The following is a 23,402-nucleotide window of genomic DNA, read 5'->3' on the forward strand; positions in this document are numbered from 1 at the left end:
CTGCGCTTGCGCTTTGCCACGTGCGTCGGGCGGCAAAAATGCCGCGCGGACCGCCGCTTTTTTTCCAGCATGCCTGGCGTGAACACCATCAAGCTGCTTACGGGCAACAGCAGCCCCGAGATGGCCGCTCTCGTGTCATCACGGTGCGCACTGCATGACTGCATCTAACCACAGACTTGGTGTGCCGCTGACGGAGTGCATCTGCCGCAAATTTGCGGACCAGTCAATCGACGTTCGCATTGGCTCCTCGGTGCGTGACCAGGACGTTTTCGTGATACAGACGGGCTATTCTCCTTTTGTGGACACGAACGATGCACTAATGGAGCTGCTTATAATTATGGATGCTTGCAAAACTGCGTCTGCGCGACGCATTACTGCTGTAATTCCGTGCTTTCCCTACGCACGCCAGAACAAAAAAGACAAGAGCCGCGCACCAATCACGGCCAAGCTGGTAGCCAACATGATTATGACCGCGGGTGCCGACCATGTAATTACTGTGGATCTGCACGCAAGCCAGATCCAGGGCTTTTTTGATATCCCCGTGGACAACCTTACATGCGAGCCGAGCATTGCGCGCTGGATTCGGAGCAAGGTCGACGACTGGCGCGACGCGATCATTGTGAGCCCCGATGCAGGCGGTGCAAAGCGGACGACATCCATTGCCGACTTTCTTGGCATTGAATTTGCCTTGATCAACCGCCGTCGCGAGCAGGCACAGTCGCGCCGACTCCGCGTCCAGTCCATCGAAGGCAAGCACAGCGACTTGTCCAGCTCGACATTTTCTGAAATTGCAAATGGTGTGCACACACTGAGCGAATCGGGTGAGTGGTTTATTCAAGAAGAAGGCGGGCGGCGGCTGCGGTCCGGAGGCCGCAAGTTGGCAGAAGACATTGCGTCTGAGGACGAAAACGATGTCAAGCTCGAGGTGCTGGTCGGCGACGTCGCTGGCAAGACTGCCATTCTCGTAGACGACATGATTGATACAGGCCGCACATTTGCCCTTGCGTACAAGACGTTGGAAGCTGCGGGTGTGAAGCGCGTGTTTGCCATTGCATCGCACGGCCTGCTCTCTAAGAATGCCATGCAGCTTGTCCGGCACCTCAATCTAGAGAAGCTGGTCGTGACCAACACGGTTGAAAACGATGGACGCGTGTTCGAGAGTGGCGGCAAGCTTGAGATCCTCGACATGTCAGCCGTGATTGGGGAAACGATCCGCCGGTCACACCACGGCGAGAGTATCTCGACCATGTTCCGGCAGGACGCAGAGGTGATGTTTTAGTACTGTGTAGATTACACTATATTACAGGCTATCAAAAAAGGCCGCGTCAAAGGATGCAGAATCCAGCTTGCCTTGCTTGAGCTTTTTTGCAGCGCGCTCCTCCGCACCCCAGTCGTCCTCGTCAGAAGCAGGCGGCGGTGGCGGTTGCTGTGCTTGCCAATCCCGCTTGCGCTCTTTTTTTTCGCGCCGCAAATCGCGCACCTCTTTGCGTCGCTTCTGCTCGCTCCAAGCCTCGCGCTGCGGTTTGGGTGCCGGCGCTGGACGCTCGTCTTTGCGTTCCAAGCTCGCGAGGCGCTGTTTTTCCCGCTGCTTGTCCGCGTACGCAAACGTATGCAGGTCCGGCATCGCGTCGACAAAAAGCGAGGCTTGCTCTTTGTTGCTTTCGCGCCACCGTGCAACCTCAGGCATAAGTGGCAGATTTAGTAGCGCAAATTCGCACGCAACATGGTCGAGCCGGAGCTCGGCGAGCCGGAAAATGTAAGAGACTTCGTGTTTCGAGTAGGCTTTGGCCCAGCTGACAAAGGCACGCATGCCGAACTCGTACAATGCACGATCCTGGCGAATAAGTGTGTGCAATGCTTTTTCCAGCGCGCGCGCCAAGTCATCCAGTGCTGGCTCGTCGCCTGGAACGCTGCGTGCGCACAAATCGTTCTGCAATAGATAGGGGTAGCGCTGCAGCGGCAGCTGCTTTACATGGAGGAACTCGACGTAATTTTCCTCGCGGCCAGCATGCAGCATCACAATTGCACGTCCTGTACGTCCCGCACGCGCCGTGCGGCCGCACCGGTGACTGAATACCTTGGGATCGCTCGGCGGATCGTACTGCACAACCAGGTCCACATCCGGCAAATCCAAACCGCGCGCGGCAACATCCGTGCACAGCAGCACGCTTGTGCAAGCGTTCGCAGCGCCCGCAATGTCGCTATCGAGTGCAGTGTTTTGTGCACTCCCTGTATGTGTAAACGCGTGAAATGTCGACGTTCTGCGCTTGGTCGATTGCTTGCCGTGCAGCGAGAAAAACTGGAGTCCTTGCGTCCAGCGCCCCGCTTTGCTCTCACGCGCGAGAAGTGCAAAGAAATAGTTTACTTGTGCGCATGTGGCAAAGTAGACGATGCTTTTCCGCGGCGCATCGCTCGCTTCGTGCTGCAGAATACGGAGTAGTTGCGCGAATTTGTTTTCCGGTCGCGCGACATGGTAAAAGTTTTGGAGCGTCGCGGGCATGCGAATATCATTGGCAATGCTTCCGCGCTTTGCTTCGACCTTGACGACAATACGTACGGGGTTACGCAGACCGACACGCACGAGCTCTGTGAGCGCCTCGGTCATGGTGGCGCTAAACAGGCCCGTGCGGCGCTGCTTGGGCAGGAAGCCGAGGACTGCACGGATCGGCGCGGCAAAACCGAGATCGAGCAAGCGGTCCGCCTCGTCCATGACCAGCACGTCCAGCTCAGCGGTGCGCACGCCTGGTTTCTTGAGCAGCTCTTCCATTCGGCCCGGCGTGCCGACTAGGATATCGGGTCCTTGCTCGCGAAAGACGCGGTCATCGTCAGCGGGCGTCACATTCGTACCGCCTACACAGAGCTGGACGCCGCGATTCGGCGTGCTTGTCGCGCCTTCTTCCGCAGGCTGTGCCTCCAAGAAGGAGGAGAATACGGTGGCGATTTGCTCGGCCAATTCGCGCGTCGGGCAAATCACGACCGCGCCAAGTTCGGATTTTTTGAGAGGCGTCTCGCGCCGTTGCAGCATCTCGAGGATGGGAATGACAAACGCAAGCGTCTTGCCGGACCCTGTTACTGCCTCGGCGACGACATCTTTGTGCGTGAGAAAAAGAGGAATCGCAGCGGCCTGTACAGGCGTCATCTGCGCAAATTCCATGCGCTCTAGTGCTTGTAATCTGTGTGAGTGCGCACAAAAACTTACATCCAAGGAGAAATGGCGGGACGCACTTTGGTCCATGGCCCTGCAGACATCGCCGCGGACAAAGTAGACTGCGCCATCGTGCAGAAGAAAAAAGCAAGTGGAGGCCCGTGGGACAGGGGCTCGCCGGGACCCATTTCCATCTCGGTAGCTTTTCGCGACGATTTGTAAGGTTTAATTTGAACGCAAGATGAAACGCTCTGATAGTATCAAGACAACAGATGAAACTGCACGCTTGCCATCTAGAGGTCGCCTCAATCGCCACGAGATCGCACGCCTCTCGTCGCTTGGCCCCGGGGAGGGCGCAGTGGACCCAGTGACAAGCCTCCCCGTGAACCCCTCGCCAGTCCCTCTTGGCGAGGCGCTAAAACGCTACGGACGTACTTCGCTTGATACAAATTCCTCGAGTCAGAGAGTGAACAACAGCAGTGCTGTACATACCAATGTGCCCATCGTGGTTGCAACGGACGCCGTAGACGAGTCAAATACCGCTGGTCGTGTGCGCTCGAGCAGCACATACGGAGCGCACGGTGTACCTGCCAAACCCTTGCCTGTTATTGTCACAGCCGATACAGCAATACCCGGCCAGATGGTGTCTGTCGACCCCACAAAGCCACAGCCGTACGCGAGAATGGAGCTGCCGAATGGCGAGCCGCGCCTGCCTATACGTTTTCCGATCGAAAATGTAGCTGGGATGGACATGCAAGAGCATATGCAGTTGCACGAGCCGCATGGATCCGATGCTTGCAAACCCGCATTTATGCCTCCCGCCGACGACGAGATTTTTTCGAACAAATCTGCTACCGGTGCCTACCGCGACCTGTCAACCGGCGCTGTGGTGGAGACGGATGACGACGGAAACACTGCCGAGCCAACGCAGCGTCCCAGCATGCACATGGTCGAGGCAGCTCGAGTCCGTGACGCACCATCGAGCCCAATTTTAGAGGGCAAAGGACCTACGTCGGCGCCGCCGATGGCCATGCCCGGGCTGCTTGCCGCTGCTGACTTTTTGGACGCGGATGCGCGCGAGCACGGCATGGCAGATATTGGCGCACATGTGAGTCCCAACACGGGAAAAGACGCAACGTGGCAAGATATGCAGAACCAAGTCACTGGCTTTGCCGTGGCCTCCTCCAAGCGCAACGCCGACTTTCACCATATTTTCCCCTCCGTGCCTGAAGATGACTTTTTAATCGAGAGCCACGGATGCGCAATGAGCAAAGACCTGCTGATCCAGGGCCGCCTGTATGTTTCGGAAGGCCATGTGTGCTTCCACTCCAACATTTTCGGATGGGTCACTTCCATTGTAGTTCCCTTTTCCGACATTATCTCGATCGTGAAGCGCAACACGGCGTACCTAATCCCAAACGCAGTCCAGATCCGGACCTTGCACAACAAGTACCTTTTCAGCTCGCTTGTTTCGCGCGATCTTGTGTACAGCATGCTTGTGAACATCTGGCGTCTGTCGCACCCCAGCGATGCCGCGCGCGAAGCCTCGAAGAATGCCACGGACGAAAAGATTGCAGAGAAAGACGGCGTCTCGGACCCGTCAGACAAGACGGAGCTTACGCACAATAACCAAGACGGGAGCATGTCGAAGCGCGAGCGTTTGCGCAAGCGACTCGCGCATATGCGCCACCATGCGAAGCAGTTGGACGACGACGGGTCCAAGGGTGTGGTAGACGGTGTCGTGGAAGAGGACGACAGCTCGGGGTCAGAGAGCGAGCAGGAGAACGATTCGGACAGTCCCCACCCCGTTACGCACTGCAACTGTGGCAAGCAGCACTTGGCCAATGTCGTGTTCGACGCCGAGATCAACGCGACGCCGCGCCAGGTTTTTGACCTCTTGTTTGCGAGCGACTTTATGCAAGGCTTCCTCACAGACAACCAGCACCTGATCGATGTAAACATCTCTAACTGGAAGGACGAGCACCACGAAGAAGAGGGCATCACAGCCGCACGCGACATGTCGTATATCAAGCCACTCAGCGGCCCCGTCGGGCCAAAGCAGACCAAGTGCAGCATTGCTGAGCAACAACTCCACATTGACTTTGACGACTATTGCACGACCATGACCATTACACGCACGCCCGACGTGCCGAATGGGTCTATTTTCTGTGTGAAAACACGCACCTGCTTTACGTGGGCAGAGCACAACAGCACGCGCATGTTTGTCAGCTGCGGCGTCGAGTGGACTGGCCGCAGTTTGTTAAAGGGCATCATCGAGCGCGCCTCAATCGACGGCCAAACGCAGTACTACAAAGATATGAACGAGGAGATCAATAAATACCTGCAAGGGCATCGTGACGAGCATAGCGAGCATGCCGTGCTTGCAGGGCACAAGCACTATGCCAAGTCCGAGGGCAAGAAAGACACAACACCGCTCCGCGAGGCTCCTTCACAAGCATCCGAGCCGCCAAAGCAGGCGCCCAAAGAGGCGCCGAGCACGGCGCAAGGGCCCATGTCGCGTGCCAGTGGCGCGGTGCAAGACACGCTTGCTAGGGGCGCCGACATGCTTGGCATGCGACCATCGGTCTTTGTGCTGAGTGCCTTGATCGTGCTGCTCGTTATTTCTAATGCCTGGATGCATATGCGCACGTCGCACCATATATCGATGCATGCCCCGCACGGCATTGCGTCGCGGCTCGGTCAACAGGATCGGCACATTACGTTGCAGCGTGCTGCGCTGCTTATGGAGGAGGAAGTTCACCATGTTTTGGCTTCACTCGCTTACACGCGCCGTCTCTCGGAAGAGTATGAGAAAGAAATACGCGATTTGCTCGCCACTATCCAGACACAGACCAAGCAGCGACGCGACAAGCTCGAAAGGAAGGAAGAGGCATGATTCGTTTTTACATTTATTTATTTATTTTTACACGGGTATCTAGAGCTAGTAGGTAACATGGGCACTGTGTTTGGGAAAGGTTTTTGCAAGGATGGCCGCGGCGCGCGCTTTGCGCGCCTCTTTTTCGTCCATGCGCTGCTGTCCGGCGGTGCGAGGCGGCAGTGCAGTGCAGCCATGCGCGGGTGCAGATCGGTGCTGCATGCAGAAAAAGGCGCCACAGCGCTCGCAAGACGGCGCATCGTGTGTGACAGCGCTTGTGTGTGGCGCGACGTGCAGCGTGAATGCGCAGCAGCCGCGGCGTGCGCAAACGACACGCTTTGTGTGGGATTCGCTGGCCTTGCTCGGCGCGTGCCGAAGCGCTGTGCACCCATGCTCCGCTGGCTGGACGTGCAGCTCGCAGTGGAGCACTGCACACGACGGGCACCGGAGCGGAAGGAACGAGACGCGGTTGCACGAGGCCAATGCGCAGTGCTCGCCACTGAGCATCGACATGGTGGAGGAGAACAAAAAGGCCAATTTCGCCACTGCGTCTCCTCCACTTTTGCCATGGTCCGGTTCGGTGCGATGTTTGGCATCGCAGCGATGCTCCTGTCTGTGCATGCGCAGATGTTCCAAAACATGTTTGGCGGCAACTCATTCTTTCACGCCGCGCAGCAAGGACAGGAAGCACACGGCGTCGGCGATGCATCATGGTTCCAGGACCGTGTGGATAAAGGTACGCTGCGCTCGTCTGACAACAGCCCAATGTGCGCAACATTTGTGCAGCGATACCCTCGCATGCGTTGGTGACCCCAGCGCATGTCCGTGCCCATACAAGGAGCAGATCCGCTGCTCGCTGGGCGATGCATACATGTGCATCCAAGCCGCAGACTGCGGCGAAGTGGAACGTTTGTACGGAATGTAACGAGGTATATTCTACAGCCTATCACAGTAGCGAGTCCATTCGCGAGAATTCCAGTAGCACGGCGGCGATGAGCTTGAATTGCGTCTCGGTCCCATACTCTGCAAACTCGTGCTGCATTGCGCGCGCGACGTCGGCACTCGCGACGCCCATCTCCTGCTTGCGCCGCTTGGATGTGCCGTGTTTTGGTGCGGAGGGCACTGTGCTCTGCGCTGGAACGCCGCCTCCAGGCGATTCCGGCGCCATGGGCCACCGCCCAAACTCGCTTAGAAGATCGGCGGCGCGTGTGAGAGCATGTTCGTGTTGCGCATACGGAAGGTGCGCGAGCGGATTTTCCAGCACATTGGCGGTGTACGCACAGCATACCATGCAGAGCGTGCGTGTGACGCGCAGTTGTATATCGCCCGCCTCGGCATATAATGTGGGGGGGTGCAGCGTCTGGGCAGGACATCCAATGAATGCATAGAGCCGCCGCAAAAGCGCATCTTTTTGTCCACGCTCCGCAAGCGGGTGCGTCGGCATATCGAAAAGCAAAAAATTGCGTTTTTCCGTGCGCAAGACGCCTTTGTCGGCCAGTCCTTTGGCGAGGCGCTCGCGGACCTGCTTCAACTGCAGATTCAGCTTAAGCACGTTCCATGTCTCGCCCGTAAGCAGACTGATCCATTCTGACACGCTCGCTGGCGGATTTGCCTTGATGACGCGAAGCGTCTCGTCCAGCAGTGGTTCTCCGGTATTGCGTGTATCGAGCACGTCGACAGTTCGATCGGAAATGCACGATCGTGTAAGCTCAGCGCGCGAAATGCCGATTCGACCGCGAAATGCAAGTTCCAAGAGGATGCAGCCACGCAATGTGACAGAAATGGTATCGTTCCAAAAGGACAAGTAGCCTTGCTTATCTTTGAGACCCAACAAAAAAATCTCTTCCATCAATGTGAGTCGTGGATGGATGCGAGACTCAACCTCATCATTCACATCGCGCGGATCGTACGCAAAACGGTGCCCGGAGCGCGGATCTACCGCCGCAACGGAGCCCGTGCCGGCTACGCGCTCGACAATCGGTGCATTTTGTGCATTACGACGCGGGGGATTAGGTCCAGAACTTGCAGGTTGATCTTCGTCTTCGTATAACGCAGCATCATGCTGCGTCGCCGCTTTGCGTCGCAGTAATCCCGAGGACATCCCACAACAGGGAACAGGGCGTGTGCGTGTGGTTTGCGCAAGGCACGTGATCTGTGGGTTGCGCATCGTACCCTTGCGCCATGACCACCGTGCAGCTGTCGCTGTTTAACTTGTTCTGGCTTGTACATGTGATTATCGAGCTTCCTATGGGGCTTATCGGTTTTTTCGCCCCCTTTGAAATTCCACTGCACGGCATTACCCCGACAGCAGCGCTGCCTATTCGCGTACGTGGCGCCGTCGCTCACCACAGCTTCTCGCTTGCTTCTTGATTGCGTCCAGTGTTGCGTGCGTGCTTGTTGCTGGGCTTCCGGACTACCTGCCGGGTAAGCGTGCGTTTGCGATCCAGATCATGCTTTTCCATGCGCTGGTTGGACTTGTGTTTTTGCATCTCGACCCGGCCGTGCTTAGGGCGACTCTGCCGCCACAGGTAATAGCATTTGTACCAGTACTGGCACGAGCTCCGCTGCCGAAGCTGGTCGCAATACTGCATGGCCTGATTTCATTGCTTGGTACGATGTGGTGGCAGGCTACCATTCCGTCCGTGCGTGCATTGAGGGGCGAAGCTCGGAGCAAGCAGGAATAGGTGTATAGACAGACATGCTGCACGCTTGAATGTAGCACATGTGGAATGCACCGAGCACCGACCGTCTCTAGCACCGACGCACACGGCCCCAGCACCGACGCCAGCCGCGGCCCAGCACCACCGTAGCCTCCACATCTCCACAGTTCCCTATGCCCACCCTCCACACCTCCACACCGCCGCACCGACCGCACGTTTGCCACCATGGAAACGGACCGCGTACTGCGCTGCCTAGCATCTCTCTTGCAAGGCGCGCCTGGCGGTCGCACTCCACGTGATGCCATAGCGCTTCTTTTTCATGCGGCATCCATCACTGCAGGCGCGACGCACATTCCTTCCCAAAGCGACGCCGTATCTGCCGTATACGCCATGGGCGGTGCATTCTTACACATGTCTGTGGTGCAGATGGCCCAGCATTGTGTTGTGCTTGGGACTCGAATCGAGGTACGCCTTTTTTAAAAGAAAAACTGACCGTAGGGAGATACACAACAGCCACACTGCGTCTCGCTTGAAATCACCCTCGACGACTACATCCAGCCAGCACACGTGCCCTTGGATCCAGGGGGCGACTGGCTAGCCAGTGCATCGCGCGCGTTTGTGTCGCGTGCACGCCTAACGCAAGTACTCGATCTCTTCACCACACATATTCTCGAGCCTCTTGTACAGCAGCGGCCTCTGCCTGATGCCACGCCGCCGCAGCAACGGCCGCCGCAGCCAATGCCTGTCTCCACAGCGAGGCCGCAAACACAGCCCATACAAGCGTTGAATCCGCTGCGCATTGGCGACGCAGATCGCGATCCACTCGCTGCGAACGGAGATAGCGGCCCGCTACTCGGCGCATCCCCATCTTTTCCAGGGCGCGCGCCTGCGCGTGGAGACGGCATGCTGATGGGCCCCGACCATCCCATATTTCACGATCGGCTCCGCGGACCGCCTCTTGGACCATGGGGCGGTGATGGCTTTCTGCCGCCGGGCGCGGTGCCGCCAGGCGCTCGGTTCGATCCTGTCGCGCCAGCGCAACGCCCTACCGGGAATCCCGACTGGGACGAGCTTCGGCCGCCTGGGGGTGGCGGGCCAGCATTTGGCGGTTTTGGGCAAATGTTTTCGTAGACGACGCTTTGTAGCTGCATGTATCTAGTGCCAGGATGCCTATGTATCGCCATCAAGGGCCTCTTTTGCCACGACAATCCGCTCTACAAGGCCATGGCCCAAACGCTGCACCTCGGCCAATATAGCCGGCCTGTTTACCACCACGTCTGATCCTGCAACAGGGCGCGACGAGTGGCCAAGCAGCACCTTGAACGGGTGCCTCGCTTTTTTCTTGGCATTCCAAAGGCCGCCGATAGCAGTGCCGCCATGCTCGTCGTAAAACAAGGTAAACGTGCCTGGGTACAGCGCCAGGAGCAGCTGCACATACGCACGCACAGGGTCGAAATCTGCACGCACATCGCTCCCGTACACAGACCGCCGCAGCGCGGCTAGATTCTTGTACTCCTTCTCCCCTCCAACGAGCCATACACCCGGTTCTGGCTGCAGATGCTCGACATAGCGCGTATGCACGCCAGCGTGAATGTGGATCACAAAGTCATAGTGCTGTACAGACGGCGTAAACAGCACTTGCACGTCTTTGCTCCGCACCGCACCCTCCAATATCGACACGGCTCGCGTCGCAAGCTGCCGTACACCATCCGCAACCGTCGCATTCGGCTGGTTGTGCGTCCAAGCGCTTGCACTTGGATCCAGCTCCGTCGCAATAAACCACGCACGACGGTGCAAGGCTGGATCGCGCGTCCTTGCAGCACGGAAATTTTGCTCGGCTTCTACACGCGCCGCAGCAGGGAACACAATCGGCGGCGCATACACAGTCTCATGCGCGGCCGTTCTGCGGAGCACCGCGCGCTCCTCATCGAGCTTGGCCGCTCGGTGTTCGTGCGCACGCCGCGTCGCTGCCTCAAGTGGAAGCAGGAGCGGCATCTCGTGCCAGTTCCAGTCGCGCAACAGTCGGAGCACTCGCACGAATCCTGCAGCACTCGTCCCGGGCGGCGCGTGCTCGCTCGAAATAAACACAGCGACGGCGAGGAGCTCGAGGGCTTCTGGAGCCACTTGTGTCGAGAGCATCTGCGCGCCAAACCAGCGCTTTACCAAACGCGCCGTGGGCGCCAGTGCCGGATGCTGATCCTGAAGCGCCTGCATCGCCGCATGGTGTGCCGGCGCATGAACAAAGCGCGTCTCGTATCGTGCTAGCGCTTTCTGTGCCTCGCGACGCGGCGCGCCGGCAGCAGCCTCTCTTGCCAGGCGCTGCAGCAAAACATGTTCGCGGTCGTGACGGATGCGGGCGGCAAACGCAAATCCAGACAGAAGCACTATTTCCAAGTAGGTTTGATCGCGGATCGTTTCGCTCGCGCGCGCATCCACGTCGTACACGACGCGCATGGATGCGCCGTCGAGGTGTGCAGGCAATACATGCGCCATGCGCTCGTAAAGCGCCGTCTTCATTTCCTGGATCGCCGCGAGGTCGTCGGGCCATTGCCCCGACGTCTCAAATGTGAGCAGCAAGGTATGTACCGGCAAAAAGGACGCTACGTCCGGCACACTGTGCCCCAACTCGGCAAGTCGCAAGGCACCAGGAGCGAACACGCTCATGGAGCGCAACGCCGCGTCGGCAGGCGCTACACCAATCACAGACAAAGGAAGCTGGTCCATCGCGCGCAAACGCTTGATGAGCGTCTCCAACGCCCCAAGCACCGGCTGAAACCCTAGCTGTACAGGGTCTTTGAGGTAGGCACGCGTGCTGAGCGTGCTGGGCGGCACAAGCAGCTTGTCCAGCGCCGCGCCAATACATTTCAGATTCGACGCGCTGGAGATGCATTGGTGGCGAAGAAGCGCGTACGCAAGAATGCGTTCGGGGAGTCGTGTGCGGTCTGCCAACGAGGCAATGGGCCACACGACACTTTCCATCACGCGTCCGTCGCGGAACCTGCGCAGCTCCGCGATGTCGCCCCAGAATGCGCGAAATCGCTCCGCGTCTTCCTTTTGCTCGGGCATCGGTCCGTGGTCGACTTGGCGGAAGGCATGCTCGGCATCGAGCTGGATGCCAAGCTCGACACGGCGCGACGGCTGCGCCGCCTCGGCATCGACCTGCCAGCGTGCAAGGCCGGCGGTGTAGCATGCGGCGATGCCTCGGGCACGAACACCGAGGGCGGTTGCGCCTACGTCGAGCAAACGAACAAGCCCAATATTCCGCGCACAGCCCGCATCGAGGCGCGCCACGCTCGTTTTACTGTGCGCTGCAAGCGTGAGTGCAGCGGCCGTGTCGAAGCGCGCGATTGGCGCAGTGCACGGCGTGAGGAAAAGCGCGGAGAAATGGTCCGTTTCTGCATCGTTGAGCATGCGCAACGTCTGCGCCGCTTCCTGCTGGAGTAGGTCGAGCGACGCAGCGGGCCATGCACTCAGCAAATTTAGGCACCCGCTCGGGTCGACAAACACGCGCGGACACTCAGCAAATGCACCGTACGGCAAATCGTGCGGCCCAAGGCCCATGGCAGGCTGTGCGCGCATAAAAACCGGTTCAGTGCTCCAGGGATGCAGCGCGAGGAATTCCAGGACGCCGCGCAAGAGTTGGTAGCTGCTGAAGCCCGACGAAAGCTTGCGCACGTCCCGCCGTCCTTTGCGGTCGTCACCATGGAGCAGGTGGGCAAGGAGCATGGTGAGCAGGAAGCGCGCATTTTCTGTACGCGCAACGGTGCGCCATCCTGCGTACATGGTCCCGGACAGTGTCAAGGCTCCGAATCCGCGCTGGGTTGCCCAGGTCTTGAGCAACTGGCATGCCTCAGTGAATGCCGCGCATTGCGTCGCGGTGTGATGCAAAAAGACGAGGTGCGGAAGGCGCAAAGCATCTTGAAGGATGCTCGCATTGTACTCGGGCGTCGGCGCTGGCGCTTGCTCATCGACCAGTGTCCCGCGCAGCGAGTTGCGGCTCGGCGCAAGCCGTGCCACTGGAAATGTACCCAAGGAGTGCGCAAGGTGGATACGTATAACCGACTTGAGTTTGGTGAAATCAGTATCTTTGCTGGTTCGACGGGGGCAGAGGACGAGGAAGGTGTTGCGCCGGTCGCCATTGACATCACCAAATGCCACGTCGACACCCAAATCAGGGGCCTCTATAATCGCAGCGGCAAGCACCGCGAGATAGTATGCACGCTTGTAAAAGTAGCGTGCATTAAAGGTATCTTTTTCTTGAAACAGGTCCGACGGCATCCGCACTTCTACGTCCACATCCATGTCTCCCGGACGCCGTGCAAGAGTTCCAAGTGGCCAGCTGCCAACAAGATCCATCTGCGAGGGTTTGGAAAAAGCGTACTTGTACGCGGCGTCTTCCAACGGCGCAGGATCCGGAAAGGGGACGGTCACAGGGGTTTTTGCTCGGCGTGCAAGCGCACGCTTGGCGCTTTTGAGGTCCTGTGCGGGAATAGCAGGGAGCTGCATGAACAAGGTATGTAGGCGGCGCAGTACGAGCTCCATTGGGCCGGCGCGTTCTTTTGCGACACGCACATGCCGCATCATCTCATCCAGCTGTAGCTTGAACATGCTGTTCATATACAGCTCGCTAGTTTCTTTTAAGCCGTGAATCTCTTCATTAGAGGGAATAGAGAATGCGCCGTCGCGTGATTGTGCGCGCTTGGGCGCTTCTGCAGCATCATCCATGCCAGCTTCGTCCTCCTCGAGATCCTCGAACCCGCCCTCGTTATCGTCCTCAGAATACGCGTCCGCTTCCATGGAAGGAATAGGCACCTCTTGGCGCCGAGCACTTTTTTTCGTGGCTCCTGCGCGTGGCAGCTTCCGCTTTGCCGCCATCGCTGCAGCAAAAACGCTGCGCGGCAAAGAAAACGGTGGTCATGATGACTAACCATTTTCTACTGCGCCTTCGTCCGTGCCTCGTCCTCTTCTAGCGCCATGGCAGACGACGCGCGTGCGAGCGCAAGTACGTGGATGCGCCGCGCTTACACTAGGCAAGCAGCTACTTCTTGCCGCACAGACAGACAATGTGGAGCTTGCAGAATCGATTCTGGATGCAGATCCGCCGATTGCGTACGACATTAATTTTACCGATGGCATTGGCAATACAGCGCTGCATTATGCGTGCGAGAACATTTCGGCAGATGTGTTGGACAGATTGCTGAACGAGGAAGTGGATGTAGATGTACAGAACACGCTTGCGGGGGATACGCCGCTGCATGTTGCATGCCGTGTTGCGAATGAGGAGGCGCGCAATTGGCTGGGTACGTCACGTTCCTTTTCTCACACCAGTCTCGGAGCTTCTCGAGGCCGGAGCGCCGACAGAGACGAAGAACCATGCGGGTCTTCGTGCCGTGGACACGATTGTCGGGGCCAAGGCCGATACGGAGCTTGGCAAAAAGCTGATCGACATGCTGACCGTGACACGGGCGGAAGCGCAGCTCGGCGCTGACGATATTGCCTATGGTACGTGGAATATATGGAAGCATTCACTACAGATGACGATGATATTGCAGACGACGGTCCTCCTTCCGACGTCGAGGCGTAGGTCGTACGTACAGTGTATGTAGTTTACAAAAGCGGCACATGCTCGTCTTGCTGCGACTCTTTTCGGAAGCGGTAGGCGCCCTCTTGCGCATCAACATCCTGCTCAACGGATTTGTACCCTTCAGGGTCTTTCGGACCACGGTACATTATGTCCAGCAATCGTTGCATCGTACCCAGATCCAGTTCGCCCGTCTCGTCAAATTGCACTTCAACCTCACCCTCAGTGCCCGGCTCAACGGGAGATAGTTTCTCGCTCTGTGCAACTTGAGCAACCATCGCAGAGGGAGGCGCTGCAGTGCGGATCTGTACACGCTTGCTCCGCATGGTGCGTAGGCGCAAGAATTGGAAACCGGCCAAAGCAATGGTCGTGATGGCGAAAATAATGAGCAAAGTTCGTAGTTTGTTTGAGCGCTCTGCAACACGCATAGGCGGGGGTACAGTAGCATTCACATCGTTGGTGCGCGGCGTCACACGGCGGTGGCGATAGGTGACAGTGGACATGGTCGACAATGAAGCTCGCCACGCTGGAAGCGTCGGTGTGGAGGCTATGTGGAGGCGTATCGTCGCCGTACGACTTCCTTCGCTTCCACATCGCGTGCCATCTTTCTTTCCTTGCCAGGGCCATTTGCTTCTCTATCTTACCATGGCGACACAAGGCCGTGGAGCACCGAAAGCTGAGGTGATCCAGCAATGGGCTGATGCGGGCTCCGAAGGCGCGTCATTTGAGCGCGGTCGGATCGACGCTGCTGTAAAGTCCATTTGCGTTGAAGATCCTGCTGGCACGCCAGCATCGCTCAAAGACCCGCGCAAAGGCGTGAAGCTCAAGGCGGCTGATATCATTGCCCTCGTACGTTTTTTTTTTCTCCATCTCCTAGGATGCTGACAATGCAGACAAACGAGTTCCTTATTTCGTACAGCACCGCGCAAGCCGCATTAGTCGATGCAAACGGCGATATGGCAGCTGCGACGGACAAGCTGCTTCTTCCACCCCGTTAGTAGTCCGTGTCTGCCCCCGCTTTAACGCGAATCCATGCATAGCTGCCCCGTGATGGCTGTGCATCACGTGACTACTCAGAGTCATTCCTCGCAACCAGTCTTTTTCCTCCTACGAAGCAATTGCATCATGACCAGCAGCATGCGTATGTACGCAATGCGTATAAATACACTGCGAAACACTGCAAAGCGTACAAATTCTTTACGCGCTTTGACAGCGACCCGTGCTCTTCACGCATCGCACAATGTGACTAAGCCTACGTCGTGCGTACAGCGCCACAAGACAGCTGACCCTAGGCGTCCTGAGCCTGCGCCCTCCTTCCAGTCGTACAAACTACCTGATCCGCAGAATGCTGGGTACGACAAGTCTGAATTGGATGATTCCTTTATTGGCATGTCCGGCGGGGACATCTTCCACGAAATGATGCTCCGACACGGCGTCAAGACCGTTTTTGGCTACCCTGGTGGTGCGATCTTGCCTGTATTTGACGCTATTCACAATTCGAAATACTTTGACTTTGTGCTTCCGCGACGCGAGGATGGTGCGGGGCATATGGCCGAGGGCTATGCGCGCGCGAGCGGCAAGCCCGGTGTCGTCATTGTGACTAGTGGTCCTGGCGCGACGAATGTTGTTACGCCAATGCAGGATGCAATGAGCGACGGTGTGCCTCTAATTGTGTTTTGTGGCCAGGTCGCTACTTCCGCGATTGGCTCCGACAGCTTCCAGGAAGCAGATATGGTTGGCATTAGCCGCAGCTGCACGAAATGGAACGTGATGGTAAAAGATGTCGCCGAAATTCCACGCCGTATTAACGAGGCGTTCAAAATTGCAACAAGCGGTCGTCCAGGCCCCGTTTTGGTTGACCTGCCCAAAGATGTAACTGCAGGTGTATTAAAAAACCCGATCCCCCGCACTAGCACGCAACCGAATTTGTCCCTCATGCCGAGTCGTGAGACGGCGATGCAGCAGCGCCGATCCGTGAAAAGCTCGCAGCCACTTGTATGCGACCAGCAACCCTTGCTAGCAAAGGCAGCACACCTCATAAGCATTGCCAAGCGGCCTATTATCTACGCAGGCCACGGTATCTTGCTCGACCCTCAAGGCCCCGAGCTCCTCCGCGAGCTTGCCGAGACGTACCAGATTCCTGTCACCACAACCTTACACGCCCTCGGTGCATTTGACGAGATGAAATCGCTTAGTCTTCACATGCTCGGTATGCATGGCTCCGCCTACGCGAATCTGTCCATGCAGAACGCAGACTTGATCATTGCACTTGGCGCGCGCTTTGACGACCGTGTTACTGGCCGTCTCGACCGCTTTGCGCCGGCTGCGCATGCCGCCGCGGAACAGGGCACAGGCGGTATTATCCACTTTGAAGTGATGCCCAAAAATATCAACAAGGTCGTTCAGGCGACTGTTGCCATTGAAGGCGACGTCACGAAAAATTTGCGCCAACTGTTTGCGGAGATGGGCAGCTGCGCGGACCATAGCGAATGGCTCGAACAGATCCGTGTTTGGAAAGAGGAGTTCCCGTTCTTCTACGACGCATCGGACCCCTCCAAAGGCGAGCTGCTCAAGCCGCAGGAGGTAGTCGAGGCGCTTGACCAAGCCGTTGCGGACAGAAAAGAACAAGTGATTATTACCGCCGGTGTTGGCCAGCACCAAATGTGGGCTGCACAGCACTACCGCTGGCGCCACCCCCGCTCGTTTATTTCCAGCGGTGGTCTTGGCACAATGGGCTTTGGACTCCCGTCGTGCATTGGCGCCAAGGTGGCGATGCCTGATAAGATGGTGTTTGACATTGACGGTGACGCAAGTTTTAGCATGACAGCCATGGAACTAGCCACGGCTGCGCAGTACAACATCGGCGTCAAAGTATTGGTTTTGAATAACGAGTTCCAGGGTATGGTGTTGCAATGGCAAGATCTTTTCTATAACCGCCGCTACTCCCACACGGAAATGCACAACCCCGATTTCGTCAAGCTGGCCGAGAGTATGGGCGTCAAGGCCATTCGATGCGAATTGCTTGACGATTTGCCCGCTAAAATGAAGGAGTTTGTCGAGTACGACAACAACAAGCCGATACTTTTCGAGGCGCGTGTAGTAAAGAGCGAGCATGTGTTCCCCATGGTCGCCGCTGGCAAAGCACTGGACGAGCAGCTTGTGCACCCCTCGCTGAACAAGCCCAACTCTGCGCCGCGGTTTGCCCCTTTGCCGTAGGCCGATAGTCGTACGCATATTTCCCAGACACCCAGCGCCCTCCGCGCGCCGCCTTTTCCGCTTGCGTCATGGCCAACGCCGCGGCGACGCAGCCGCTTGTGGACGCACAATGGCTCTTCTCTGCGCAAGATTTGGAGCAGACACCGAGCGTGACAGGTGTATATGACAAGGCGCATCAATCCGCATCACCGCCGCGCACCGCACAAGCGCTCACACCCACACAAGAGCGTGTTCTTCGCGGCAAAGGCGTGCACCTCATGTTTAAGATGTCCGAGTTTCTGCAGCTCGGGCAACATGTCGTGGCGGCCGCAGTGACGTATTTTCATCGCTTTTTTATGCGGCGCCCTTTGCAAGTGAGCAAATCGGCCAGCGGCTGGTCGCACTATGAAATTGCAGCCGCGTGTGTATTTTTGGCCTGCAAAGCAGAAGAGTCGCTGCGCAAGATGCCGGCTGTGGTAGATGCGGCGATGTCATCGCTGGATAAGTCATCCGAAGGGCAGATGCGTTGGGCCGACCGCTCTTTTCGCGCGAACCAGTCCTCGCACGAGTTTTTGAAATGGCGCGACTGCATCCTGCTGCACGAAGAAGCACTGCTCACGACGCTGTGTTTTGATCTTGTTGTGCCGCAGCCACATGAAGTGCTTGTGCATGCAGCGCGGATGCTTGAGGTCGAGAAACCGCTTGCACAGCTCGCGTGGAGTATTCTTAATGACAGTATGCGCGACCCCACCTTTGTGCTGTTTGACGCGCCTGTCCTGGCCGCCGGCGCGTTCCAAAAAGCGTGTACGGTACGCAATATAGATCCTGCGATGTACTATGGGGCACGGCCCAGAGATGCCCCGCCGGCAGCGCCAGAAGAGGCGTATTACGATTGGCTCGATGTGTTTGACGTAGACGAAGAGGAGGCGCAAGCGGCGATGGATGCGTTAGACAAGGACGTGTACGGTTTTCATATGCCGCTGCAACATCAACGCACACACGCAAAAGGGGAGAAACGGCAGGAAAATGCGCCTGCGCGCGAGCGACCATCTCCTTGCGAAGAAGGCAAGGCTTCTCGCTAGGCGTACATAGTCAACAGTGGCAAAGTCGCTCATCTACGGGTATACTATGAACTATACGGCACAAGCACGATCGAGAAATTCGGCAAGTGCTATCGGCTCGTACGCTCCTTTGTCTGCGGCAAATATCACATCGTCGTCCAAATAGAACATGATCCCATGCTTGCCGTCGATGTGCTTCGCAGCGCGCAAAAGCGGCAGCCCCGTCGCTGGCTCGAGGCGGTTTTGCGGAAGGATAAAAACATCCTTTTGTCCTGCGCGCTCTTCCACAATGCTGCGGAAGGAAATTTCTTCGAGCGTCGGCGGCGCTTCGAGGGCAGCAGGACGTGGCGGCGGCTTTTTTTCGCGCGGCGTCGGCAAAGTCGAGACCATCGGCAAACTCGTCCGTCTTTCTCCTGCATCCAGCGCCGCGTTCATGAGCTGCAATGCACGGGAAAACACATTCTCGACGCCCTCCAGGCGTGCCACATGCGCGGGGAACCACGCGCGCCAAAACGCGTACCACGCCGCGACTTGGTCAAACTGCACCGTATCCTGTGTGAGCCACTGGTGCAGTGTGTGCAGGAAAGGCGTGCCAAACTCAGTCTCGAGCAGCCGGCTAAGCACACTCTCGCGCACGATCCCATGCCATGACAGCACACTTTCCAGTGCGCTCATGTCCTGCGCGACAGGGTTCACTGAAAAAGACGTGCGGAGCAGATGACTGAGCCGCGGCACAATGTGCTGCAAAAGCAGTGCATCCCAATCTCGCGCGGCAAATACGCCTTTCCAGTGCAGCAGCGCCGCTGGGGCGGTGTGAATGGGCCACGTCGCAAGCACACGCTGCCATTGACGGCGTGCGTCGGCCAAGATGGCATCGAGGCGCGCGCCAGCAAGCGGCAGCCACGGCACGACCAGCATATGAAGCGGCACAGTAGCCTTGGTGGGCGCCCATGCATGCACAGCGCGCTGCAGCTTGGGAAGGATCAGCTGGTCCCAGATATTGTCGTAGAGAAAGGCAGGCACGAGAGGACGCCACGCCTCGACAAGTGCGATGGCCGGCGCGGGATCGTGCACGTCCCATTCGTTGGTAAGCGCATTCCGGATCGTGGGCATCCATACATTCCATAGCATGCTCTCGTACGGAGTCATGACGAGCGGGCCTTTTTCGTCGCGCACCAACGCAGTAAGCCAGCGCGTGAGCAGGGCGGTGAAGGCGTGCGGCGCCTCTAATGGCGCCCAGGTGGCAAGCGCGCGGCGCAACACAGCAGCAAGCGCGCCAGCGACGGCCTCATCAAGGTGCAGCGACTGCATCTCGGGCGTTTGTGCTTTGAGAAGATCGTCCATGGCTGGCTGCAGCGCCTCAAGCGTGCTTGCACTGGACGCGACGTGTGCGAGCTGCTTGACCCTGTCCAGCACCGATACAAGAAGCGCTTTTTCGTGCTGCGCGTGTGCGATCCGACGTGCGCACGTTTCCTTCTCGTGGCGCAGCCAGCGTGCGCGGTCGACAAATCCCGCGCCTTGCTGCGCCATCTTGTCGAGCGAAGTGCGCGTCGTATCGCACAAGAGGCGTGTATTGTGTTGCAGCTCTGGCAGGTACGTATCTTCAGTGGGCACTGCATGGCGCAACGCAGCGGATACAGACGCGACTTCGCGCAGCGCACCTCCTGTAGCATCGTAGATAGGGCCGGCGCTTGGCGCAGCGCCCGCTGCTTCAGCGATGATTTCGTCATAGGTGCGGTGCACAAGCTTGGGGCGCGCTTCATTACGCTTCTTCCATGCATTGGAGCGTGGCGCGGTGCGCGTTGGGGCGTGGGTATCTTCGTCGCTGGACGATGGCGCACCTGTTTTTCGTCGCTCTTCGCGGCGTGCCTGCTTCGTCTTTTCTGTGCGCCCGCCGAATGCGACACCGGCACGGTTGGGGCGCAGCTGCACCTCGATCGGGTTGACAATGCCCTCGCCTTCCTTCCCGAGTCCGCCGCCTGTCCAGCCCATTTTTCGGAGATAAGCAGAAGGATCAAAGCCGCCCGAGCCAGACGTGCGCGAGAGCGGAGCGGGCGGCACCGCACCAGCAGCGGCACCACCCGCTGCACCGCGCCCAGCACCAAGTCCGCCACCAGGTGCACGTCGTGCAAACGACACGCGCTCCTCGTCCGACGCGCTTCCCTCGCTTGGTGCATCGGCAGGCGCTTTCGATGCTCTGACAAACGCGGGAAACGCCTTGGATTGCGTGCCTTGTACAAACCGTGGCACCGCGCGCTCCAGATCATCCGACGCCTCAGAATCGCCCGAGTCCTGGCCCTCGTCGAGAAACTGCGATTTGCGTCGCGCCATGGCGCTCGTGAGAGACAAGCGGTACGACCGATGACTAAAGAAGGTGACTACGGCGTGGGAGATGTGCGATGGACCGCCGCGGCGTCGGAGGCTTGGTCAGCGTCTGCGGCGTCTGCAACGTCGCTCGGCTTTTCTTCCTCGAGGAGCGACCACTCCTTGTCTTCATCTTCGGCGCTCGGCACGGGAAGCACATTGCGCCGTAGCGCCTTGTTCACCGCTTTCGCCTCGTGTGCGGCCAGTGCCTTGTCGGTAGGCTGCGTCTCGTGTTTTGGCCACGTCTTGAACATGGTCCCGTACGAGCCACTGGACTTGCGATCGTGCGTAGGGAGATGGGGAAGCTGCGGCCGCGTAGCGTCACCCTGCAAGGTGAACCGCTGCATGTCTGTATTGCGCACAGTTGGCTGCATCCGCGGCGTCCAGGTCTGTTCGGTGGTATAGCGTACATTGGAGTCCGATGCGCGGTGCTGCGGCTGGTTTGGCGGCAACGCGTGTGACACGGGCTCGATACGCTCGCGTGTTTCGCTTGAAATCGACTCGGCGCGCTGCATGGACGGCGGCGCAAGCATCGGCTGGAACTCTTGGTTCGGCGGCATCAGCGGCAGCGCACGCTTTCCGCCCACGTCTTTCCGCGGCGTCAACAGGCGCAAATCACGGCCGGAAGGCGTAAGCTTGAAGCCGGCGTAGGTGCCCGCGTCGAGCAACGTGCCCCACGCAGGATCGACGCGGCGGCGCGAGACAGAAGGCTTGGGCCGACTGAGCTTCTCGCTGCGCGCGTCGCCTGAAATCTGTGCATTCAGCGCGCGGTAGTGCGCAGGGCCGCAGCCCTCCATATCGGCCCGTGCCAAGCGCTCCAGATCGCGTTCGTGTGGTGGAAAGAATGGTGTGTTTCGGTTGATACTGGCAGCAGCGCGCTCGCTGCCGCTCATCGACTCGTGCACGTCGTCAAACGACTCAAACACGCTTTGCGACAAAGATGTGTTGGCGTCGGGTGGAACGTAGGCGACGTTGCCTTCAAACTGCTGCTCGCGTAGCCACGCAGGAAGTATATTGTGCTCGCGGCTCACGTAAGAAGGTCGGGGTGCGATGGTCTGGCCAGGGAGAGAAAGCGTGTCGAGCGCATCGTTGCATGGGAGACGCACGTCGCTGAGTATAGATGGAAATCGATTTATGCTGCGCCGCTTGGTCGATTGCGGCTGTACGCGGGGCAACGGTGCTTCCTGGCCGGTGAGCAGGCGCGGCTTTGCACGCGGCACTTGCCCGCTGGAGCTCGAAAGCACAGTGAAGGTTTTCGGGCGCGAGGCCTGGCGCGATAATCGCTTCACCTCGCTGCGTGCATTCAAGCCAGCCTGGATCAGGGGGCTGACTAGAGGGAGAAGAAGGGGTGCCGAAGGGCGCTCGAGACGCGCGCCAAAAGGCATGGGCGACTCGGGCAGCTTTTCGGAGTAGCGCGAGGGGCCGGCGTCTTCGCTGGCGCGCCTGCTTAATTCGCCTTCGGCAGCCTCACTCGCAGGGTTCGAGGGGCGTGCAAGGACGGGTTTGGGGCGCACGACACGCGGACTGGAAAGTGCGAGGGGAGGATCGTCCAGCGTGTCCTCGTCAGAGACTTGGCGCGGCGGCGCTTTCGGCACTTCCATCAGAATCGGCTCCATGGGGGGCAGCAACGCATGGGACTGGTGCTTTGGCGCATTGTCTACTGCAGAAATGCCGCTTGCGGTGCGCGATGCTTGGCTGCGCCTGCGCCGTCGCGATTGGGGAGGCGTTGTCTGGGTGAACAAAAGCTCTTTGCTAATTGGGTAGCCCTGTTGTGCCCAGGAGGCAAGTCGGACCATTGCGTAAAAGTGCCCGGGGGCAAGTCCTAGAGGAAGTCGCTCAAACATGGACATGATCTGGAGTTAGCGTTGACGGCACGTACCGTAATCTCGTCGTCGACAGACACGCCGAGTTCGTTGCGCAAAAACTTGATAGCCGCATGCTCGTCCAAGTACCCATGCCGCCGCGTATGGGCGGGCTTGATCCGTACAATCCATTTCGAAAAGGTTGCGTATTCCTCGGGAGAGAGGGCAGAGATGTCCAGGTGACTGGGGCGCTCGGGAGCGCGTGCCATGGGTGTCTGGGACATCTGCATGCGCAACAATGTGGGCGAGGAGGTGGCAGGGACGCGTTGAGGCGTCGTCGCCTTGGTTTCCATCGTCTCGTTGGTACACGAAGTGAGTGGATTCGAGGGCGTGCGCGAATGCGCAGATGCGGAGTTTGGCTCGGCAGGAGCAGTCGGACCAAGTTGCAACGTATTCGGCTTATCCAACCAGTAGTACGGATGTGGCCTTGTCGTAGGTTTATCGGCATTTCGCTGCGCGCGCTGCTTTCTCTCTGCAGCCGTTTTTAAATCAAACGACGCCTTGGCCTCGAGCATCGGCACAGTGCCAACGGCCGACGGTTCGAGTGTTCGGGACATGACGCCCAAAAGTGAATGTATAAAATGCACGCACACTCACGCTAGCGTCCCACGCAGCGTTATCAATCGAAGCGGCGGTGACGGCATTCAGCGCCTTTGCGG

General features: G+C 58.4%; 14 protein-coding genes across 14 annotated transcripts; 7 read left to right on the forward strand and 7 right to left on the reverse strand.

The window, feature by feature from the left end:
* Positions 1-69: 69 nt before the first annotated feature.
* Positions 70-1,279, forward strand: MVES1_000300 (ribose-phosphate diphosphokinase; the record flags this gene model as incomplete). The annotated part of the gene is made up of 2 exons (XM_056205161.1): positions 70-134; positions 175-1,279. 2 exons carry the CDS (start codon positions 70-72, stop codon positions 1,277-1,279), a joined length of 1,170 nt encoding a protein of 389 aa, XP_056061136.1.
* A 21-nt stretch (positions 1,280-1,300) lies between these two features.
* SPB4 (RNA helicase) lies at positions 1,301-3,154 on the reverse strand (the record flags this gene model as incomplete). Its single annotated transcript, XM_056205162.1, has 1 exon — positions 1,301-3,154. The coding sequence occupies one exon, from the start codon at positions 3,152-3,154 to the stop codon at positions 1,301-1,303; it is 1,854 nt and encodes a 617-aa protein (XP_056061137.1).
* A 232-nt stretch (positions 3,155-3,386) lies between these two features.
* Positions 3,387-6,041, forward strand: MVES1_000302 (uncharacterized protein; the record flags this gene model as incomplete). Its single annotated transcript, XM_056205163.1, has 1 exon — positions 3,387-6,041. One exon carries the CDS (start codon positions 3,387-3,389, stop codon positions 6,039-6,041), a length of 2,655 nt encoding a protein of 884 aa, XP_056061138.1.
* Positions 6,042-6,086: 45 nt separating this feature from the next.
* Positions 6,087-6,533, reverse strand: MVES1_000303 (uncharacterized protein; the record flags this gene model as incomplete). The annotated part of the gene is made up of 1 exon (XM_056205164.1): positions 6,087-6,533. One exon carries the CDS (start codon positions 6,531-6,533, stop codon positions 6,087-6,089), a length of 447 nt encoding a protein of 148 aa, XP_056061139.1.
* Positions 6,534-6,587: 54 nt separating this feature from the next.
* Positions 6,588-6,945, forward strand: LCL2 (Long chronological lifespan protein 2; the record flags this gene model as incomplete). The annotated part of the gene is made up of 2 exons (XM_056205165.1): positions 6,588-6,756; positions 6,782-6,945. 2 exons carry the CDS (start codon positions 6,588-6,590, stop codon positions 6,943-6,945), a joined length of 333 nt encoding a protein of 110 aa, XP_056061140.1.
* A 21-nt stretch (positions 6,946-6,966) lies between these two features.
* Positions 6,967-8,121, reverse strand: MVES1_000305 (uncharacterized protein; the record flags this gene model as incomplete). Its single annotated transcript, XM_056205166.1, has 1 exon — positions 6,967-8,121. The coding sequence occupies one exon, from the start codon at positions 8,119-8,121 to the stop codon at positions 6,967-6,969; it is 1,155 nt and encodes a 384-aa protein (XP_056061141.1).
* An 80-nt stretch (positions 8,122-8,201) lies between these two features.
* On the forward strand, positions 8,202-9,811 carry MVES1_000306 (uncharacterized protein; the record flags this gene model as incomplete). The annotated part of the gene is made up of 5 exons (XM_056205167.1): positions 8,202-8,345; positions 8,372-8,497; positions 8,530-8,662; positions 9,021-9,145; positions 9,179-9,811. 5 exons carry the CDS (start codon positions 8,202-8,204, stop codon positions 9,809-9,811), a joined length of 1,161 nt encoding a protein of 386 aa, XP_056061142.1.
* A 39-nt stretch (positions 9,812-9,850) lies between these two features.
* UTP22 (U3 snoRNP protein) lies at positions 9,851-13,477 on the reverse strand (the record flags this gene model as incomplete). Its single annotated transcript, XM_056205168.1, has 1 exon — positions 9,851-13,477. One exon carries the CDS (start codon positions 13,475-13,477, stop codon positions 9,851-9,853), a length of 3,627 nt encoding a protein of 1,208 aa, XP_056061143.1.
* A 177-nt stretch (positions 13,478-13,654) lies between these two features.
* Positions 13,655-14,264, forward strand: MVES1_000308 (uncharacterized protein; the record flags this gene model as incomplete). The annotated part of the gene is made up of 4 exons (XM_056205169.1): positions 13,655-13,682; positions 13,711-13,980; positions 14,009-14,182; positions 14,215-14,264. The coding sequence occupies 4 exons, from the start codon at positions 13,655-13,657 to the stop codon at positions 14,262-14,264; spliced, it is 522 nt and encodes a 173-aa protein (XP_056061144.1).
* A 23-nt stretch (positions 14,265-14,287) lies between these two features.
* MVES1_000309 (uncharacterized protein) lies at positions 14,288-14,764 on the reverse strand (the record flags this gene model as incomplete). The annotated part of the gene is made up of 1 exon (XM_056205170.1): positions 14,288-14,764. One exon carries the CDS (start codon positions 14,762-14,764, stop codon positions 14,288-14,290), a length of 477 nt encoding a protein of 158 aa, XP_056061145.1.
* A 142-nt stretch (positions 14,765-14,906) lies between these two features.
* On the forward strand, positions 14,907-17,477 carry ILV2 (acetolactate synthase; the record flags this gene model as incomplete). The annotated part of the gene is made up of 3 exons (XM_056205171.1): positions 14,907-15,110; positions 15,155-15,174; positions 15,554-17,477. The coding sequence occupies 3 exons, from the start codon at positions 14,907-14,909 to the stop codon at positions 17,475-17,477; spliced, it is 2,148 nt and encodes a 715-aa protein (XP_056061146.1).
* A 68-nt stretch (positions 17,478-17,545) lies between these two features.
* Positions 17,546-18,538, forward strand: MVES1_000311 (uncharacterized protein; the record flags this gene model as incomplete). Its single annotated transcript, XM_056205172.1, has 1 exon — positions 17,546-18,538. One exon carries the CDS (start codon positions 17,546-17,548, stop codon positions 18,536-18,538), a length of 993 nt encoding a protein of 330 aa, XP_056061147.1.
* A 51-nt stretch (positions 18,539-18,589) lies between these two features.
* MVES1_000312 (uncharacterized protein) lies at positions 18,590-20,848 on the reverse strand (the record flags this gene model as incomplete). The annotated part of the gene is made up of 1 exon (XM_056205173.1): positions 18,590-20,848. One exon carries the CDS (start codon positions 20,846-20,848, stop codon positions 18,590-18,592), a length of 2,259 nt encoding a protein of 752 aa, XP_056061148.1.
* A 47-nt stretch (positions 20,849-20,895) lies between these two features.
* Positions 20,896-23,300, reverse strand: MVES1_000313 (uncharacterized protein; the record flags this gene model as incomplete). The annotated part of the gene is made up of 2 exons (XM_056205174.1): positions 20,896-22,734; positions 22,761-23,300. The coding sequence occupies 2 exons, from the start codon at positions 23,298-23,300 to the stop codon at positions 20,896-20,898; spliced, it is 2,379 nt and encodes a 792-aa protein (XP_056061149.1).
* Positions 23,301-23,402: the final 102 nt, after the last annotated feature.

Source organism: Malassezia vespertilionis, chromosome 1, assembly GCF_029542925.1.
Source record: "Malassezia vespertilionis chromosome 1, complete sequence".
Classification (NCBI taxonomy): domain Eukaryota; kingdom Fungi; phylum Basidiomycota; class Malasseziomycetes; order Malasseziales; family Malasseziaceae; genus Malassezia; species Malassezia vespertilionis.